We start from the raw sequence: 22,745 nt of genomic DNA, 5'->3' as shown, positions 1-22,745 counted from the left end.
CAAATGTTATAAAAACAGTACTCATAAAAGACATAAGCCTGTAGTAAAGTGTAATTTCCTCTAAACTCTTTCTTAGGACTGTTGTGATGCTTGCTCTGTTCTGCTTCCTGAGATTATCCCTTTTCTGTTGACTTTTGAACCACAATTCAAATGGTCTGTGAAGTTTCCATCAATTCCTAAAGGAAAAGAAGTAAGATTTCATCCCAGTTATGTGCCTGCATGTGACTGTACTTCCCTATATCTATAAATATATTTCACTGCAAGTGGGGTAATAATATCAAAGCTGTTTTTTCAAAAAATTTAATACATGAAAGAAGTCCATATTGTTATTACAACCACAGACACAATTTCTTAAAGTTATGCTTTGCTCTTTCAACTGATCTTTGATGTAAATGATTACCTAAAATAGAGAAACCAACTTCATCAACAACAAAGCTAAATTCACTATGCAATTTTGGAATAATTTTTACTTTATCATCAGGACAAATAAGTGTGAAGGTATTCTTAGTTTCCCTAATAACAATTCCATGTGTTCCTACATACTCTGAACATCTTGATTTGGTGACACGGAAGAAACAACCAAAATATTCTATTTTTCTAACTCTGTTCTGCACTGCTTCTGTTTTTGTGTCTCTATCACCACCTTTCCATCCATTCTCCACAAAAAATCTTATGCCAAGAAGGTCCTGGGCATATTTCTTCCACAAATCATTTATGGGTAAAAACATTTCAAAAGTCTTATTACACCTATCAACTTTGTGCAGCCCTAACTTCCGTTTCTCATGACCTGTCAAACGTTTCTTTCCTCTGTGTGGTCCTCCATCCTTGTGAGCTTTACCCTTTTTCCTCATGGATTTATGTGGTCGTTTTCTTGCTTTCTTTTCAGTCAGCAAGAAGCCTTTTCGAACCTAAAATATACCAAGATATAAAACTTGAGTTGTATCAAAAAAGAGATACTGCATTAATCTAAGAACAATTCACTTCTTAAGAAACGCAATATTTTTCCCATATTTTACTTCTCAAACATACCTGACTTCTCAAAGATGCCAAGGCTGAGGTATAGTTTCGTAAAGACATTGATGGATGAACACACTACTAATGCAATAAGTTGAAGTAGTCAATGGAAAAAAAATAAATATTAGATGAAAACAGTGAAAATGAATCCCAAATACAGGAGGCCACCACGACCTTTTCTACTGTTTGGAAATAAAATAAAGGACTGGAGGATATGAATAAACAATCATTATGATTATAACTGATTGCAATTACCCGCATTAGTGAGGTAGCACCAGGAAACAGAAGAAGACCCATCCACTCATAAACACACATATATACATACACGCACATACATGTACATTTACATAAATATACATAACATACACATACATATACATAGACATATATTATCTTTTTTTTATTATACTTTGTCGCTGTCTCCAACGTTAGCGAGGTAGCACAAGGAAACAGACGATAGAATGGCCCAACCCACCCACATACACATGTATATACATACACGTCCACACACACACATATACATACCTATACATCTCAATGTATACATACATATACACACATGTACATAATTCATACTGTCTGCCCTTATTCATTCCCATCACCACCCTGCCACACATGAAATGACATAGACATACACATACATATAATATACACATGCATATATACATAAATCCCTGAGGATAGGGGAAAAAGAATACTTCCCACATATTCCCTGCCTGTCATAGAAGGCGAATAAAAGGGGAGGGAGCAGGGGACTGGAAATCCTCCCCTTCCATTTTTAATTTTCCAAAAGAAGGAACAGATAAGGGTGCCAAGTGAGGCTCAGTCCTCTGTTCTTAATGTTATCTCACTGATGCGGGAAATGGCGAATATGTATGAAAGATATATACATATGAACATATTCAAACGTGTTTGCCTTTATCCATTTTCAGTGCCACCTGCTGTCCCACAGGATACAGCATTGCCACCCTGTGTCAGTGAAGTAGCCCCAAGAAACAGACGAAAAAAGGCCAAAAAGGCTACGTTTACTCGCAATCATACTCTAGTTGTCATGTGTAACTGCAAATAGCTACAGCAGACTTTTTTATGGGAATATGGTGTTCGGAGAAGGGACAGAGCACACACCAGTAATGTTTCAGGGATCAACGAAAATGTGAAGGCAGGTGAAAAACTGAAAATAAAGAAATACCCAGGAGTTCAACAGCTTTAGACCATTTAGTCCCTTAGAGGCTGTTGATGATAATGGAAATGTCAGATATCACATATTAGCACCATAAGATTAAAAAGCATACATATTTTCAGAGAGAATACCCCTGCAAACTTTTCCAAACTTTTCATGTAACTATGGGGCACACATAATATCATTCCTGGCCTTGAAGCTAGATATTTACCATGTCTGTTCTTAACTGTATCTATGGTACTGTTTTCAACCTTCGTACTGTTTTCAACCTTTCTAAGTGATAAATCACCCAACATGTCTACAATCATTTAAAAGAAAATATAATATCTTTTCTCTGAGAAAATTCCTTATAAACACTGAAATTTCTCTGGCTTTCCCCATCCATCACTAACCACTACACTAACAACAGTTAACTCATTCTGGGTTCTCTTTTGACCAATTTGAGTCCACCACAGTGATTACATCAACGACCCACTCATTCTAAGGGACTGATCAACCTGGCAGTTCAGAATCTTAGATTATGTGCTTCAACCCAGAGGTGGTCAACATAAGTAAAGATGGTGAAAAGCAAAATACAACTGATATTTTAGAGGTATGTAATGAATAAATCAAAAGTACTGGACTTTGGGACAAAGATTCATTGATAATATCAGGATACTTGGTGGGATCTTGAATGGGAAATCTGAGGGCTTTCTAACTGAGGATAAGGATGCCAGTGGGGAGATGTTACATGAATCTATGATTAGAAAATATCAACATGAGGGTAAGATGAAGAAACTGAACATTTCCACAGATCATGAAATATGCCAAAAGGCATTAGCTGAAACTGATAAAGGTAAAAACTCTGGTGGAGCTTGACTACAAAACCAGGAATATGAAGATGTTTTTAGCATGGGTATGGTCATATGTGGGGTCTCCCAGGGATGGCAAATGAGATGTTAGGTAAGCAGCCATATTTCAAAGAACTTAGAACAAAGAATGGAACATGTGACACAATCTAGGAGATGACTCTGGGGCTGAAAAAGAAAGCTGCACAGCAGAGAAAAATGAAGTGGAATAGAGGTCTGGGGATTCTGAATAAGAAAATAAGAAGAATATATTGAATGAAGCCAGAGAAAAGAGTTTACAAAGTCAGAGACAGGACAATCAGGGAAGTATGTGAAGCATTGGATGAAAAACTGAGGAGCAATAATCATTTAGGATGAATGTGCTGAAAATCTAGATTCTAGATAAGATGAAAACTAAAAATGACACAGCACAGCTATAGGAGACAGCCAGCAGGTGGGCAACTCATCAACAGAAAAAGACTGAGAAGAATGAAATCAACACATATTAAGAGGGTTATGATCTTTGGGTTGAAAAAAACTACTGAACAAAGAGGAAAATGAAGCTAAAGATGAAGCGCATGTCAAAAAGGTACTTGTTGCAGGGGACTTGCTAAATGTAATTCAAGAAGTAAAAGAACTTAGGAGGATTTTTAGAATCATTAGGATAGACAATAGAGGGTGACTCATTTGGGTTACTTCTGTTATGAAGATGTTTGGTGATGAGCTGCTTAAACAAGCCAGTAAATTTGCTAAAAAAGGGAAATTTGAAGGACTATGTCAGATTTGCCAAACCAGTATGAAAAAAGAAAGATCTCCTACCTATCTACAATGAAATTTAGCCATAATGAAAGGGTTAGTTCAAAACACTCACTGCATGTCTTGCTTGATGAATACAAATATTCTTCTCATCTAGAGAATCTAGACAAAAGGCATAAATACAAGGAACAACACTCCTACTACTAGCTCGTGAAAAAAGAAAGATCTCCTACCTACCTATGATGAAATTTAGCCATAATGGCAGGGTTAGTGCAAAACTTACTGCATATCTTGCTTGATGAATGCAAATATTCTTCCCAGCTAGAGAATCTAGACAAGAGGCAAAAATACAAGCAACAACACTCCTACTACTAGCTTGTGGAGGATAAGGTCATTAAGTACCATACTGGGAGTCCATGATTGTGAAAACCTAAACATGAATTGAAAAAGCATTCGTCGAAAACATTCTTCCCATAAGTATAATGTCATAAACTGATGATGAGATCATGGGCAGTACTTTCAGGTCACCTTAACCTAATTGCTTACCTATATCATGTACATGTGTGCCCATTTTAAAAAGAGACACAAAGTGCATGTCAAGACCTGAGAGGTGAAGGAGGGGAGTAAAAAAGTTACTGAGGCAAAAGTATCTGCCTTTTATATGATACTGGCCAGTTTCTTGCATGGATGGTAAGGTTTCTGTGCATGATGGAGGAATTTCCTGAGTTTTTGATGGGGTTCCCTGATCTGTTGACAGAATTTTCTGAGATCTGAAGAAGGTATGAATAGAGTTCTCAACAGTTTGCTACATTACCTTCCTCTCATATAGCTCTTTAAAGCAAGGCAGGGTGCCCTTAGCTGTACAGCAACAGTTGAAGTATTAGTTCTTATTGAGGTAATTTCAATGTGGCTGAGCCATTTTTTGCTGCATCTACAGAAAACAAAAGATAGGAAAGGCAAAATAAAAGCCAGTATTCAAGCTTTTATAACTTTAAGTGCTACTGAATGATAAGAACAGAGATGGCAATGATAAAAAATTCATACAGAAGAGTGATGCAATGCATACTTAATTGTAAACAAATATAGAGGAGAAAAGTTCTCACTGATACAGTCATGTAAGTGACTCTTTCGGTAAGATCCATCTATCTATATCTCTGATGCCTGTTCCCTCAGGAACTTCCTCAATGGGGTGGCCATGGCAATAGCATTTCCATAACTAGTGAACTCCAATGCCGCTTCTTAGCCTTTATGCCTTACCATCAAAAGGCCACTGGAAGAAGGCCAATCCAGCACAGTGTTTGCAGAGGTTCCTACGGACTTCTACCTAATGTTTCTACCTGAATGTTCCATCCTACTGCTTCTATCAATTGCTCCTATCATTTTGTCCAAAGGCAGGGTTAGCACACAGCTCTCACCACAGGAAAATCTGGAGTTATGAAGAATGAGTTCCGTGAGTTAAGTGTTGTCAAGTGCTATGTGAGACTGGGAGACATATTGTATATCTATGGACAGAATGCCAGCAGTCCACATGTAGATGAGGCAGAAAGAAAAGACAGGTACCTGGATCAGAGGAGTGCAACTTGAAAACCAATGATGTGCTGGGTCACTATGCAGCTATCACTATAACCCTCATGACACCAATGTGGGTAGTACTGGTAAAATACCTCCCAGGTCATTGGCTGCTTACCAACTACTACCTTAAGGTAAGAAATGAGTGATAAATATAAAGAACTGTTATGAACTAAACTCTTAATCATCTTAAAAAAGAAAAGCCATGAATAAATCACTTTAGATGTAAAATTGGAAGTGTTAAGAAGATTCAAATACTGGACGACTTACTCATACTTTCTTTCTTTCACATGTGCTCACTCTCTTCCAAGTGAGTGAGGTAGTGTCAAGGTAATGACTGAGTCTAAGAGAAAAAAATCCTTAGTCAGCTGCATTCGCTGTTTCTTCTCTTGAAAAATAATACAGGAGGGGAAGATAACAGCCCCCTGCTCCTGCCCATCTCAGCTGTCTTCTATGACATGCAAGAGATATGTGGGCAATACTCTTTTTCCATCCTATCCCCTGGGATAGGACTTGTTACATGTACATATAAAACAAAGAGAAAATAAAGGCCAGTGGGTGTTAGTGGATTCCACCTACTTGAGATTACACCACGAAAGAAAAGTCCCCTTTGGCAAAGCTGTATCACTGGGAGTAGAGCCATATTAAAAAAGTTCCAGCTCCAAAGGAGCCTACATATCCCTTGTACCTGAAGTAGTACAACCTTTGGATGTGGGAGCCTATATAAAGTTCCTTAGTAACTTCAGAACTCTTTCAGAAATTGCTCTTGGGTAAATTATAAATAAATGAATGAGACAAAAGCAGTGCTCATACTCTTACTCCTTTAAGTACCAAGTAAGTGAGAGTAACAAATATAGTGCTGCAACAAGTTTATACTACATGAGCAATGTCAAGGATATGTATCAGTTGATATAAAGAGAACATTGAATAAATCATTAATGCCAAGAAAATACATGAAAGTGATGATAAGTATACAAATCTGAATGATATAGTCACTTTGAGGTTCTGAAATTAACAAGTTCATGATTATCATACTAAAGTGTTATATCAAAGGTTCTTTTAAGTGGACAAACAGATTTATTCAATTTCAGAAATTGGCTAAAGCTGACTGCTATGTCAAACTGAAAGTGGGATGACTGGTAGTGACAAAAGTAACTGGGCATCAGTTTCTGAATGGATCAAAAGAGATACAATAAATGCCTAAAGTAGTACTGTTATATAAAATAAAAAATAAATAGCACTGTTAAAGGAGAAAAGGTCATAATCTTTAATTATCTTAATGAGAAAGTGAAAGTGTGAATAAGGAACAACTGATAAACAAAGAAAACATATTATATTTGATAATTACAGATTTAGCCAGCATGATGCAATAACAAAATGGTAAGTCTAGCATCTGGGTTCTGCAACCCTCCATTTACTTTATCCTTTAATATTCTCTGATAATAATCTTATATTTCTAAAAGCCTGTGAAGCATATTTCAAGTAAATTCCTTATTCTCATTTTTGCATACTAATAGGCAACAATATTATTGAATAAAAAAAAATATTACGTTTAACAAATTGTTGAATATCTTTTCTTTCTTTGATTTACTATACTTAATTGCCGTCTCCCACGTTAGCAAGGTAGCGCAAGGAAACAGATGAAAAAATGATCCAACCCACCTACATACACATGTATATACATAAACGCCCACACATGCACATATACATACCTATACAATTCAACATTCCCAAGGTTATTAGGTACAGTAGGGTTGAGGGTCAAGTCAATTGGGAGGTATGTTTGAATGGAGAAAAACTGGAGGAAGTAAAGTGTTTTAGATATCTGGGAGTGGATCTGGCAGCGGATGGAACCATGGAAGCGGAAGTGAATCATAGGGTGGGGGAGGGGGCGAAAATCCTGGGAGCCTTGAAGAATGTGTGGAAGTCGAGAACATTATCTCCGAAAGCAAAAATGGCTATGTTTGAAGGAATAGTGGTTCCAACAATGTTGTATGGTTGTGAGGCATGGGCTATGGATAGAGTTGTGCGCAGGAGGGTGGATGTGCTGGAAATGAGATGTTTGAGGACACTATGTGGTGTGAGGTGGTTTGATCGAGTAAGCAATGTAAGGGTAGGAGAGATGTGTGGAAATAAAAAGAGCGTGGTTGAGAGAGCAGAAGAGGGTGTTCTGAAATGGTTTGGGCACATGAAGAGAATGAGTGAGGAAAGATTGACCAAGAGGATATATGTGTCGGAGGTGGAGGGAACGAGGAGAAGTGGGAGACCAAATTGGAGGTGGAAAGATGGAGTGAAAAAGATTTTGGGTGATCGGAGTCTGAACATGCAGGAGGGTGAAAGGCGGGCAAGGAATAGAGTGATTTGGATCGATGTGGTATACCGGGGTCGACGTGCTGTCAATGGATTGAATCAGGGCATGTCAAGCGTCTGGGGTAAACCATGGAAAGTTCTGTGGGGCTTGGATGTGGAAAGGGAGCTGTGGTTTCAGGCATTATTGCATGACAGCTAGAGACTGAGTGTGAACGAATGGGGCCTTTGTTGTCTTTTCCTAGGGCTACCTCGCACACATGAGGGGGGGAGGGGGATGTTATTCCATGTGTGGCGAGGTGGCGATGGGAATGAATAAAGGCAGACTGTGAATTGTGTGCATGTGTATATATGTATGTGTCTGTGTGTGTATATATATGTGTACATTGAGATGTATGGGTATGTATATTTGCGTGTGTGGACGTGTATGCATATACATGTGTATGGGGGTGAGTTGGGCCATTTCTTTCGTCTGTTTCCTTGCGCTACCTCGCAAACGCGGGAGACACCGACAAAGCAAAATAAAAATGAAAATAATACATTTCAACATATAAATACAGACATATACATATATACACATCTACATATTCATACTTGCTGCCTTCATCCATTCCTGTCGCCACCCTGCCACACATGAAATAGCATCCCCCCCGCAAGGTAGCGCTGGGAAAAGACAAAAAAAGACCACATTCGTGAACACTCAGTCTCTAGCTGTCATGTGTAATGCAGCAAGACCACAGCTCCCTTTCCACATCCAGGCCCCACAAAACTTTCCATGGTTTACCCCAGACACTTCACATGCCCCAGTTCAATCCACTGCCAGCATGTCTATCCCGGTATGCCACATCATTCTAATTCACTCTATTCCTTGCATGCCTTTCACCCTCCTGTATGTTCAGGGCCCGAATGCTCAAAACCTTTTTCACTCCATCCTTCCACCTCTAATTTGGTCTCCAGCTTCTCCTCGTTCCCTCTATCTCTGACACATACATCCACTTTATCAATCTTTCCTCGCTCATTCTCTCCATGTGACCAAACCATTTAAACACATCCTATTCTGCTCTCTCAACCACACTCTTTTTATTACCACTCATCTCTCTTTTCCCTTCATTCCTTACTCGATCAAACCACCTCACACTACATACTGTCCTCAAACATTTCATTTCCGACACATCCACCCTCCTCCGCACAACCCTATCTACAGCCCATGCCTCGCAACCGTATAACACTGATGGAACCCCTATTCCTTCAAACATACCCATTTTTGCTCTCAGAGATAATGTTCTCGCCTTCCACACATTCTTCAACACTTCCAGAACCTTCGCCCCCTCCCCCACCCTGCGACTCACTTCCACTTCTATGGTTCCATCCTCTGCTAAATCCACTCCCAGATATCTAAAACATTTCACTTCCTCCAGTTTTTCTCCTTTTAAACTTACCTTCCCATTAAATAGTCCCTTAACTTACTGAACCTAATAACCTTACTCTTATTCACATTTACTCTCAGCTTTCTTTTTTCACACACTTTATTACAATTGCATAAATTGGAAAAGGGGCCCCTTTTAAGTATAGCACCAAGAAAATTCTACTTTCTGTAGACTAAGCATGGTTTTAAAGGTTTTTAAGTTCTTGCTGGGAAATGGTTAATTTGCATTATGATTTTTGCTACAAGAAAAGGTGTACGCATGACAAAATGGCAAGCCGAGCTTCTAAGTTCAGCAACCCTCCCCCTTATCCTTTAACATTCCCACATAATAATCTTATATTTCTAAAAGCCTATGAATACATTTCATGTAAACTCTTTATTCTGTTATTATATTACAAGGCAACAGTATTGTAACAGAAGAAAAAAAAGACTGACATATTCTGAATATCTATTTAGCATAAACTGGAAAAGGGGCTCCTTTTAGGTACAGCAACAAGAAACTTCTGCTTTCTGTAGACTATGCTTGGCTTAAAAAGTAATTACGTTCTTGTTGGGAAATGGTTAATTCATATTTAGATTTTTGCCACATTTTTTTTTTTTTTTTTCATACTATTCGCTATTTCCCGCGATAGCGAGGTAGCGTTAAGAACAGAGGACTGGGCCTTTGAGGGAATATCCTCACCTGGACCTCTTCTCTGTTCCTTCTTTTGGAAAATTAAAAAAAAAAAAAAAAAAAAAAAAAAAAAAAACGAGAGGGGAGGATTTCCAGCCCCCCGCTCCCTTCCCTTTTAGTCGCCTTCTACGACATGCAGGGAATACGTGGGAAGTATTCTTTCTCCCCTATCCCCAGGGAATATATTAAGCATATAGATATATATATATATATATATAACAAAGATGAGCAAAGAAAGACTGACTAAGAGGATCTTAATATTAAAAGTAGATGAAACAAATGGGAATAGGGAGACCTAGAAGGAGATGAAAGGAATGACTGAAGGAGGCTTTGGGGTACTGGGGCCTAAACATTCAGGAAAATGAAGGGCATGCATAGGATAGAATGAACTGGATTCATGTGAAATATAGGATCAACAAGATGGTAATGGACTGATCCAGAGCATATGAAGCAATCTAAAAGACCTGGTTGTGGATGGTAAGTGCTGGTTTCAGTAAATCATACTTGCCACATGAAAAGGTATATTTCTGTAGACGATGCTTGGCTTAAAAAGTAATTACGTTCTTGTTGGGAAATGGTTAATTCATATTTAGATTTTTGCCTCATGAAAAGGTATAAAGGCGAAAATCATGCAGTGCATAATGAAAGTACTGTTGAGGGTATTCCAAAAAAAGTAAACAATGGCCATCAATTGAAGAGTCTCTTTCGAAGAAACCTTAGGTTAAAGATCACATGCACAAATGCAGACAGACTGGTTGTAAATCTTACAAACCAAGTTTGGGTTGCCTAATCTATCCAGAGGGGCACACAATAACATGGGGAGACAGAGAATATCATGGAAGGGGTGGGGAACTGACCCCGTTGATAAGAGGCATCATTAAATTTCAAGAAATATCAATGAATAACTTATTCAAAGAGCATATACTTTGCAAAATCAATGCTGCTAAGAAGTGAACAGCAGTGCTGATAAAATATAACTCTCCATGAAACTGTAGTGACCCAGAACAACTACACAATTACAACAGTGAAGGTACAGTCAGGTTGGTGAAGAAAACAGTGATAAACTCCCCCCCCCCCCCCCCCCCCCTCCTGGATAGAGTAAAGTCCAGATAATGGAGCTATTCAGTAACAAGAAAACAGACTAGGAAAAAGATTCTCATGGAGATAGAGTGTACAGCTATCTTACCTCATCAAAGACTTCACCTTTATCACTACATGGAAGATGAGCTGTAAGGAAGTCTCGCAGCTCATACTTTGATGGTATCTTTGATTTCTGGGATGGAAGGTCAATCAAAGCAGAAGAACGTTTCACGATAACCTCAGGTAGATCTTCATAGATTTTTGATGTTCCAACTTCCATGCTACAATGTCCAATTCAGAAAGGTTAGAAAACTGACATTTTGTTTCTAATGCAAGAAGTTGTTCTAACTTATGGTTTTCTTTTTTTTTCTAAAACACTACTGCCTTTATGCATTGATTCATTGGTCAAAAATGATACTGCACAAAGTCTAAATTGATGCTGAACACAATAATGTGTTTAATGAGGTTTCAAAAGGAGGAAACTTTATTTCCTCCCAAACTTCTAGAATGCATGTACTGCAGTAAACATATGTTAAAACCCATATCTTAGATGGTAAAAAATTGAGAATTACATTGGTAAAATAAAAATTATTTGCATAATAAAATAGATAAAACTATTGCATACTGTCTTCAATTCATGTATAATTACACTACAGAAATCTAATTTATGCATAAGGTTGTTTAATTAAATGAATAAAAAAACCTTTTCCTGGAATTATGAATATAAGCAAGAACTGTCAAAAATCAATTTTGACCAAGGCCCTACCCCAAGTGATGTGGAAGTGCTCTTCCTCCACACTTCTTCATATTTTCATTTTAGTAATGGTACTCCTAATCAACTCCTTACATCGGAAATGTGTTCCTTGAATATAAGACTTAGCAGTATCACTGTATACCTGTATACTGGAACCTATTTTACTACATGATTCAGTGATATAAAGGAGAGTCTTGTTCATAAGGGTGATCTCTCAACCTAATGTTTAAGCAAAAAATGAATAAAATGCAAAGAAACATAAAGTACGATATAAATACATTATCATTCCAAGTATCTAAATAAGAAAACTTATAGTTATTAAGTGTAAAAATATATTGTAGTAAGTAGAGGTATGTTATGATAAATCTTTCATCCTGACAGTCAACAATCACTCCAATTTCTCTAAAAACTTCACCTCATTATGAGTGATCTTCACTGCACATATATTTGTCAAGATGGAGGCATACTGTTTCACTTCATCCATACACTCACAAATTGCTCTTATGATATAGTGGATATGACAAAGGTGCAGGCAATATCAACAACACGATGAACAGGATCAAAATGTCTAACTTTACCTCCTGCTCTTCTTATACTTATTTGGGAGCTTTCCATTTATCCAGTAGCTGTTGGTATTCTAATGAGGTTAAATGCAACACAGCAATGTAGGAAGAAGTGTTCTATGACCATTCCATAATTCACATGCATTAGAATTGCTGCCTTGATGGATGATGCACTCAACGGTGAATGATTGCTTGCAGGAGCAAATGCCTGCCAGAGTATTCACCTACCACTGTCGTGAACGTTTCGTTAAACACTTTAATTTCTTTTATGTATGCTGACAATATCAAAAATTTTCTCACCGAATAGTGAAAAACTGAATACTAATGCACCACATAGCAGTGATTAGATGTAACCACGTAGAGATGATGGATATATATTACTCTCTATAACTATATGTATACTAAGGAATACTTCACTATTTATTTTACTATATGTATACTAAGAAATATTTCAATGAGTTTTAGTACATTATCATGAACATCCTCAAGTTCATAAGAGCATCTTTAAATACAACTTCAACAACATACAGTTATCTCCATTAGCATCCTATGTACAACTGAAAAAGTAATACAGTATCGCAAGTGTTCAAGACTGCTGATTAAGACAGCAGCTGTTGACACAGCTCCCATTTCCTATTACAAGGAGAGACTACTAATGCAGAAGTCATAGGGAGGGCTATGAAGATCATGGAAATTGTAGAGTTATTAACTTAATAGTAGGAAAATCAACAGAGCCTATGAAAGCCTCACCTAACCTCCCCTAGCAGTTGACTTACTTTAATTTTCAATGTTATAATGAAAAAAAATATCAGTTGAGTTACTTTAATTTTCAATGATATAATGAAAAAAAATATCAATATCATTATCTGACAAATGATGAGGAATATGAATTAAACTGCAGCACATTCATGCACTGAGATGCACAGTGTACAAACTTCCTAGCCAGTGAATGTACATATACAGCCAAAAAATTGCATTATCTTTAAAGAATACTGAAAAAGAAATAACATCTATCACTGATACTATACACACTACATAAATCATTCATACAACATATTCATCCTCTTGCATTAACTTCTGCTCAACTGCTTCAGTAACAGTCATCGGAAACAAGGCATCCACCATCGGAAGCAAAGGAAATGGCAGGCATGTTAACAGTCTTCAGAGGCAAGGGTCTATGCAGCCATGGCAACAGTGTGCAGTAGCAAGGGAAATGACAGCTAAGGCAAAAGCCATGAGAAGCAAGAAACAAAACAGCTGTGGCAATAGCAATGAGAAGCAAGGACCTGGTGGCCATGTATCCTTTGCAGGTTCTAGTACTGTCGTGTGCTATGGGAAAGGCTATAAAAATCAGCAAAAATGTTGGGATAATTAACAATTAAGCAGGTTAAAAACTTCTAGAAATCAAAAAACTCTATAATAACCCTACCTAAATTTCTTTAAATTCAACTTGCCTAAAGCATGCGACAGAAGCAATGACAATGTCACACGTGTGCATGCGAAAGCACACAGAAAAGAAACCTTTTGGTAACTGGATATCTACATAACTATCACATATAACTTATATCTAAAATAATGCTGAAAATAAAGTAAATCTTATCAACTGTACTGCATAAATCTTAACTAATGGTTACTTTGTCAAAAAACTCAAGAATATTGCACTTCTACTTGGATGAAAGTGCATTTTCCCATGCACCACATGATTACTAGATTTATTTGAAGATGAGAGAGGGTATTTTCCCATGTGCCACTTTATTACTAGATTTATTTGAAGTATCATCTGACTATCACCCTTGAGCTATGCTGGGGTAGGTTTGGGTTTATGTTAAGGTACCAATGGCCTGGACTGAGGGAGTCAGAGAGAGAAGCGTCCCCTGGTTCGGGGGTTAAGTAAGGCTGATAAGTCTAACTGTTTCAATTAATTATTTCTTTGAAATTCAAAATGGTTATGGAGAAGAAACTTTTGAGGATAATGACAAGTTAATCTTTTCACTCATTAGAACTGATATCAGTAGGAACCTCTCAAAAGAAACTTTTCTTCTGAAGCAAAAGTCTAAATCCAGTAATGAAATGGAAATTATGCAAAATAAATGATGTTGGCTAATGCCAACTGGCAAAATAGCCATTTGTCTAAATGACAACAGATATGGCAACAGCCATCAAAAGCAAGGGACACTGAGGCTATATAAATTAAATTTGTATATAGCATAAATGTAAATGGATGCTTATTAATCATGAAAATATAATCAACATATACAGTATCCTTTTAAAACTCTGCTTGTTACCAGGTCACTCTGTAACCTTCAGGCTTGTATCTTAACAAAGACTTACATGCTCTTGTCTTTTTTTTTTTTTTTTTTTTTTTTTTTTTTTACCTCGTCGCTGTCTCCCGCGTTTGCGAGGTAGCGCAAGGAAACAGACGAAAGAAATGGCCCAACCCCCCCCATACACATGTACATACACACGTCCACACACGCAAATATACATACCTACACAGCTTTCCATGGTTTACCCCGGACGCTTCACATGCCTTGATTCAATCCGCTGACAGCACGTCAACCCCTGTATACCACATCGCTCCAATTCACTCTATTCCTTGCCCTCCTTTCACCCTCCTGCATGTTCAGGCCCCGATCACACAAAATCCTTTTCACTCCATCTTTCCACCTCCAATTTGGTCTCCCTCTTCTCCTCGTTCCCTCCACCTCCGACACATATATCCTCTTGGTCAATCTTTCCTCACTCATTCTCTTCATGTGCCCAAACCACTTCAAAACACCCTCTTCTGCTCTCTCAACCACGCTCTTTTTATTTCCACACATCTCTCTTACCCTTACGTTACTCACTCGATCAAACCACCTCACACCACACATTGTCCTCAAACATCTCATTTCCAGCACATCCATCCTCCTGCGCACAACTCTATCCATAGCCCACGCCTCGCAACCATACAACATTGTTGGAACCACTATTCCTTCAAACATACCCATTTTTGCTTTCCGGGATAATGTTCTCGACTTCCACACATTTTTCAAGGCTCCCAAAATTTTCGCCCCCTCCCCCACCCTATGATCCACTTCCGCTTCCATGGTTCCATCCGCTGACAGATCCACTCCCAGATATCTAAAACACTTCACTTCCTCCAGTTTTTCTCCATTCAAACTCACCTCCCAATTGACTTGACCCTCAACCCTACTGTACCTAATAACCTTGCTCTTATTCACATTTACTCTTAACTTTCTTCTTCCACACACTTTACCAAACTCCGTCACCAGCTTCTGCAGTTTCTCACATGAATCCGCCACCAGCGCTGTATCATCAGCGAACAACAACTGACTCACTTCCCAAGCTCTCTCATCCCCAACAGAGTTCATACTTGCCCCTCTTTCCAAGACTCTTGCATTTACCTCCCTAACAACCCCATCCATAAACAAATTAAACAACCATGGAGACATCACACACCCCTGCCGCAAACCTACATTCACTGAGAACCAATCACTTTCCTCTCTTCCTACACGTACACATGCCTTACATCCTCGATAAAAACTTTTCACTGCTTCTAACAACTTGTCTTATGGTCCATAATTATCAAAGTAACTATGAAGACTTATATGCTGTTGCCTTATGGTCCATAATTATCAAAGTAACTATTTAACACTTTCAGTGCCACTGTCCTCAATTCTGTGCACATTGTAAGCTCTGTTGCCTGGCCATAGATTGCATTCTACACAAAGGATGTCATTGGAGTTATGTGAAAACCTTATTAACCTGCTTATAACCCTTTCAAGGGACTTGCCGAGTATGCAGCACCTACCACCATGCCTACGGTGCTTGTACTTTGGACTGGCCAATTCAATAAGTAATGTTTTCTTAAACCCTTTAGAAACCAATTAATACCTCTACAGGATGTAAAACAAAGCATGAAGGAGCATCCAGCAAATGATGAAAAAATCAAATAACTTACCTTTCTCCAAGAGACTGTGTGAGTCTTGTCACACCAGATATATAATTCTTCTGTGTTCACTTGAGTGCTGCTGTGGTGTCTAGTCAAGTTACTGATGGGCCAGAAAGAAGGAAACTAATGTGTTGTGGTCCTCAAACATGACTTCATTTAATTACAAGTGGCTATAGGTACAACTTTTTCACACTTCTCTGATGGTGAAATGCTGCAACAAAATAATAATCATTAAAAACAAGTAAAGATAACCCCTACTTTCCACCCTCATTATTCTTTTCCTTTAATGTATCAGGTCATGTGATGTGATGGAGGATCTCACAGAACAATGACTGGTCTGAGATGGAAAGCTTTTCTCACATCATAGTCAAATGTAACACCCTGGCCTAACACATGGTGGTCCCAGGGTCATATCCTCAGTGCCAAGTGGTAAACTGTTTCCTCTAATTTCATGTATCTTCTTATAGGCTAAGAAATGTGTATCCAGTTGTTTGAGACAGGTCAATTCCTTTTAAAACATGAATAACTTCATCTAGCCCTCTCAAAACCTATGATGCATAGCACTAACCACTGGCTATAAAAACAAGAATGTGTCCTCTCAAACACGACTGTGTATATTCTGTTTATGACTTGAAGAAGGAAGCTATACTATTTCTATCATTCTATTTTACTTTACATTACTTATTGATTACTGAACTACAATTTCTTATTCTCCTTCATAACACTCATTATTTGCTATATATTTTTTTTCATACATATTTGCCATTTCCTGCATTAGCGAGATAGCATTAAGAACAGAGGACCGAGCCTTTGAGTGAATATCCTCACTTGGCCCCGCTTCTCTGTTACTTCTTTTGGGGTGGAAGCACAGGGCTGGAATTCCTCCCCTATGTTTATTTTCCAAAAGAAGGAGCAGAGAAGTGGGTCTAGTGAGGATTTATGCTCTAGGGCTCAGTCATCTGTTCTTGGCGCTACCTCGAAAGCACAGGAAATGGAGAATACAAATGAAAAAAGAGCATTGAAGAATATGTGGATGGCGAGAAATTATCTCAGAGAGCAAAAATGGATATGTTTGAAGGAAAAGTGGTTCCAACAATGTTATATGGTTGTGAGGCATGGGCTATAGATAGGGTTGTGCAGAGGAGGGTGGATGTGTTGGAAATGAGATGTTTGAGGACAATATGTGGTGTGAGGTGGTTTGATCAAGTAAGTAATGAAAGGGTAATAAAAAGAGTGTGGTTGAGAAAGCCGAAGAGGGTGTATTAAAGTGGTATGGTCACACGGAGAGAATGAGTGAGGAAAGATTGACAAAGAGGATATATGCATCAAAGGTGGAGGGAACAAGAAGTGGGAGACCAAATTGGAGGTGGAAGGATGGAGTGAAAAAGATTTTGAGTGATCAGGGCCTGAACATACAGGAGGGTGAAAGGCATGCAAGGAATAGAGTGAACTGGAACAATGTGGTGTATATGGGTCAAAGATCTGTCAATGGATCGAACCAGGGCATGTGAAGCATCTGGGGTAAACCATGGAAAGTTTTGTGAGGCCTCAAGGTGGAAAGGGAGCTGTGGTTTTGGTGGATTACACATGACAGCTACAAATACTGAGTGTGAACAAATGTGGCCTTTGTTGTCTTTTCCTAGTGCTACCTTGCGTGCACGCAGGGGGAGGGGGGTGCCATTTCATGTGTGGCGAGGTGGCGGCGGGAATGGATGAAGGCAGCATGAATGAATGTGTAAATGTGTATATATGTATAGGTCTATGAATGTATATGTATGTATACATTGAAATGTATAGGTGTGTATATGTGCGTGTGTGGGCGCTTATGTATATGCATGTGTATGTGGGTGGGTTGGGCCATTCTTTCGTCTGTTTCCTTGTGCTACCTCACTAACGCGGGAGACAGCGACAAAGTATAATAAATAAATATAAATAAATAATATATGTATATATCTGAGAGTGGACTTAGCAGCAGATGGAAACAAGGAAGAGGAAATGAGTCACAGGGTGGGGGAGGGGGCAAAGGTTCTGGGAGTGTTGAAGAGCGTGTGGAAGGTGAGAGCGTTTTCTTGAAGAGCAAATATGGGTATGTTTGAAGGAATAGTGGTTCCAACAATGATATCTGGTTGCGAGGCATGGGCTATAGATAAGGTTGTGCAGAGGAGGGTGGCTGTGTTGGAAATGAAATGTTTGAGTACAATATGTGGTGTGAGGTGGTTTGATCAAGTAAGTAATGAAAGGATAAGAGGGATGTGTGGTAATAAAAAGGGTGTGGTTGAGAGAGCAGAAGAGGGTGTGATGAAATGGTCTGGACACATGGAGATAATGAGTGAGGAAAGATTGACAAAGAGGACATGTGTTAGAGGTGGAGGGAAGAAGGAAAAGTGGGAGACCAAATTGGAGGTGGAAGGATGAAGTGAAAAAGATTTTAAGCGATTGGGGCTGAACATACAGGAAGGTGAAAGGCATGCAAGGAATAGAGTGAATTGGAATGATGTGGTATATCGGGGTTGACCTGCTGTCAATGGATTGAACTAGGGCATGTGAAGTGTCTGGGGTAAACCATGGAAAGGTCTGTCGGGCCTGGACATGGAAGGGAATTGTAGTTTCGGTGCATTACACTTGGCAGCTAGTGACTGAGCATGAACAAATGTGGCATTTTTGTCTTTTCCTGGCACTACCTCGCTGGAGGGGGGGATGCTGTTTCCTACATTGTGGGGTGGTGGCAGTAATGGACGAAGGTAGCACGTATGCATACGTACATGTGCATATATGTATGCATCAGTGTACGTATATGTATGTATATGGTGAAATGTAAATGTATGTATATGTGCGTGTATGAGCGTCTATGTACATAAATGTGTATATGAGTATTTGGGCCATTCTTCCTCTCTTTCCTTGCGGTACCTCGATGATGTGGGAAACAGTAATTATGATGATGATAATAATAATAATAATAATAATAATAATAATAATAATAATAATAATAATAATAATGAGTATTCCTGGTAAATTATATGGGAGGGTATTGATTGAGAGGGTGAAGGCATGTACAGAGCATCAGATTGGGGAAGAGCAGTGTGGTTTCAGAAGTGGTAGAGGATGTGTGGATCAGGTGTTTGCTTTGAAGAATGTATGTGAGAAATACTTAGAAAAGCAAAGGGATTTGTATGTAGCATTTATGGATCTGGAGAAGGCATATGATAGAGTTGATAGAGATGCTCTGTGGAAGGTATTAAGAATATATGGTGTGGGAGGAAAGTTGTTAGAAGCAGTGAAGAGTTTTTATCGAGGATGTAAGGCATATGTACGTGTAGGAAGAGAGGAAAGTGATTGGTTCTCAGTGAATGTAGGTTTGCGGCAGGGGTGTGTGATGTCTCCATGGTTGTTTAATTTGTTTATGGATGGGGTTGTTAGGGAGGTAAATGCAAGAGTTTTGGAAAGAGGGGCAAGTATGAAGTCTGTTGGGGATGAGAGAGCTTGGGAAGTGAGTCAGTTGTTGTTCGCTGATGATACAGCGCTGGTGGCTGATTCATGTGAGAAACTGCAGAAGCTGGTGACTGAGTTTGGTAAAGTGTGTGGAAGAAGAAAGTTAAGAGTAAATGTGAATAAGAGCAAGGTTATTAGGTACAGTAGGGTTGAGGGTCAAGTCAATTGGGAGGTGAGTTTGAATGGAGAAAAACTGGAGGAAGTGAAGTGTTTTAGATATCTGGGAGTGGATCTGGCAGCGGATGGAACCATGGAAGCGGAAGTGGATCATAGGGTGGGGGAGGGGGCGAAAATTCTGGGGGCCTTGAAGAATGTGTGGAAGTCGAGAACATTATCTCGGAAAGCAAAAATGGGTATGTTTGAAGGAATAGTGGTTCCAACAATGTTGTATGGTTGCGAGGCGTGGGCTATGGATAGAGTTGTGCGCAGGAGGATGGATGTGCTGGAAATGAGATGTTTGAGGACAATGTGTGGTATGAGGTGGTTTGATCGAGTGAGTAACGTAAGGGTAAGAGAGATGTGTGGAAATAAAAAGAGCGTGGTTGAGGGAGCAGAAGAGGGTGTTCTGAAGTGGTTTGGGCACATGGAGAGAATGAGTGAGGAAAGATTGACCAAGAGGATATATGTGTCGGAGGTGGAGGGAACCAGGAGAAGAGGGAGACCAAATTGGAGGTGGAAAGATGGAGTGAAAAAGATTTTGTGTGATCGGGGCCTGAACATGCAGGAGGGTGAAAGGAGGGCAAGGAATAGAGTGAATTGGAGTGATGTGGTATACTGGGGTTGACGTGCTGTCAGTGGATTGAATCAAGGCATGTGAAGCGTCTGGGGTAAACCATGGAAAGCTGTGTAGGTATGTATATTTGCGTGTGTGGACGTATGTATATACATGTGTATGGGGGGGTTTGGGCCATTTCTTTCGTCTGTTTCCTTGTGCTACCTCGCAAACGCGGGAGACAGCGACAAAGTATAATAAAAAAATAAATATAAAAATAATAATAATAATAATAATAAGAATAATAATAACATATGGGACAGAAAGAATACTTTCCACGTACTCCCTATGTGTTGTAGAAGGCGACTAAAACGGGAGGGAGCAGGGGGCTGGAAATCCTCCCCTCCAGTTTTTCTTTTCCAAAAGAAGGTTCAGAGATGGGGATCAAGTGAGCAGTTTTCCCTTCAAGGCTCAGTCATTTGTTCTTGAATGCTACCTCACTTATGCGGAGAATGAAAAAACACACCAACATGAAATCTGTCTCCTGCTGGGAAATTCTCAACAGTTAGGGGACATCCTAAGCCACTTGTTTGGCATTCAATCATAAGTGTGACTAGTGTGTCACGAGGATAATATATAACAATGTGAGGATAGGGGAGAAGAATACTTCTCACATATTTCCTGTGTGTTGTAGAAGCTGAGTAAAAGAGGTGGGAGCAAGAGGCTGGAAATCCTTCCCTTCTATTTTGCTTTTCCAAAAGAAGGAACAGAGATGCAAGCCAAGTGAGGATTTTTCTCTCTGAGGCTCAGTCGTTAGTTCTTGACGCTACGTCACTAATACTGGAAATAGTGTATATGTATAAAAAAAAGATAAACCATGACTTCTAGAAAGGTTAGATGCAATTTTCAGGTAATGTGTCAGAAAGCAATGACTCAAAATGTAGTAGAATAAAGATCCGAAGCTAAATTACTAATGTTTGTTTCCTGATAAATCATGTTTGACAGGCTCTCGATTTTTTTCTGTATGTGTAACAGCTTCTTTTAACCCATTTCAGCTGATGTAATAATACCACCTTTAACAGCATTGTTCCATAATCTGTAATTTTCAAACTTAGGCTCAACAATTATAATGGTATTCTTTAAACACTAAATCAGCATTGCAGAGTAAAATCACTTGACATCCAATGCTAATAACAATGTGGATTCAGATAATAATTATCAAAGAATTTTAGTACATGCTCTGTTTGGGACCATGACATCAAAATCTAAATTTGGTATTATTACTGTTTCGGACATGCAATGAAGATTAGGTTAGGTTTGGTTAGGTTAGGTAACTTAGATTTTGGTTTGGTTGAAATTGCTCTTCCGATGACTCTTGATGTCTTTGGAACGATTCTGAAATTCATTTGTATCACAAATCACTACTTTTCGTGATTTCCCCATCCAAAAAACCTGGTTCCTACCGGGAGGTTCTGAATTACCGTCAGGTAAAGGGTGGAATATTTCAGAAGGTGGAGATGTGCTGTGGAAACGAAGGCTTGAATGGTGTAAAACGTACCAAAAACCAAAGGAAAACATAATTTCATCTTCCAAACAAGTGGCTGTCCGAAACGGTATTCATAACCTAAATTTCTCCAATATCGTATTCATTGATTTCTAACACTTAACAGAACACTTTATATTAGAGGAGTTAATGAAGTATACGAATTCTATGGTACGTATGAGTGGAAAAGGCTTTTGAAATGAGGTGGGATGTGAAAGGTTCAAGTAACGTAAAACAATGAATAACATATGTAAAATTGAATAAACTTATGGATACCTCATTTACCTTTTCCCTGGGGACCCAAATCTTAATTAATCTTCAAAGTCATCAAGGAAATGTATATGTAGTCGATTTGTTCTTCCCAATACTTCCTCCTCCGCACGATGAGCGATGTAAACAATTGTGCATTTAAAAATCACTTTGTAGAATTATTTCAGAAGTTTACACTTTTTCTGAGGGAAAATACATTTACAACAGTTTCAACTGGCAAAAAATATTTCAAATGAATATTCCAAATAGCTTACTGTGAAAAATATTCTAAATTCATGGCTTTTTTCGCATACTCGACCGCAAACAACACAGCAAATCGAAGACTGACAGCAAATGGACGAAACGGAATACTGTAACATTGAGGTTTCTATTATAATAACAATATGATAAGGAGAAACTCAGCAATTTAGAGAAAAGTCTACGATTTTCTTAAGTTCCAACGTTTCTTTCTAAAAATTTCCATATGTTAACTAATCTCACATTTTTCCTTATCTCCTAATGCCCTACCCACTTTTAAGTAATGGTAAAGTGTATTTTTCTTAAAATCAGATACACTTATGGTATACGTAAAAGTATTCTAAAATGAGTAAAAGAATTGATTGATTTGATTTTTTGGTAGGTAAATGG

General features: G+C 38.6%; 1 protein-coding gene across 4 annotated transcripts; it reads right to left on the bottom strand.

Moving 5' to 3' along the window:
* Positions 1-284: 284 nt before the first annotated feature.
* Positions 285-22,417, bottom strand: Pop4 (ribonuclease P/MRP subunit POP4). Of its 4 annotated transcripts, none has more exons than XM_071695543.1 (5): positions 22,125-22,417; positions 20,649-20,805; positions 16,114-16,315; positions 10,939-11,113; positions 285-908 (listed from the first exon to the last, which is right to left on the bottom strand). In XM_071695543.1, exons 4-5 carry the CDS (start codon positions 11,110-11,112, stop codon positions 330-332), a joined length of 753 nt encoding a protein of 250 aa, XP_071551644.1. In that variant the 5' UTR covers position 11,113; positions 16,114-16,315; positions 20,649-20,805; positions 22,125-22,417; the 3' UTR covers positions 285-329. The 4 variants fall into 4 exon arrangements, with proteins under 4 accessions (XP_071551644.1, XP_071551642.1, XP_071551641.1 ...); XM_071695541.1 differs by having other exon boundaries at positions 22,134-22,417; XM_071695540.1 differs by lacking the exon at positions 20,649-20,805.
* Between the last annotated feature and the right edge of the window lie 328 nt (positions 22,418-22,745).

Source organism: Panulirus ornatus, chromosome 58 (assembly GCF_036320965.1).
Source record: "Panulirus ornatus isolate Po-2019 chromosome 58, ASM3632096v1, whole genome shotgun sequence".
Lineage (NCBI taxonomy): Eukaryota > Metazoa > Arthropoda > Malacostraca > Decapoda > Palinuridae > Panulirus > Panulirus ornatus.
The sequence above is the reverse complement of the archived record's forward strand: the minus strand, read 5'-3'. Positions and strand labels throughout refer to the sequence as shown.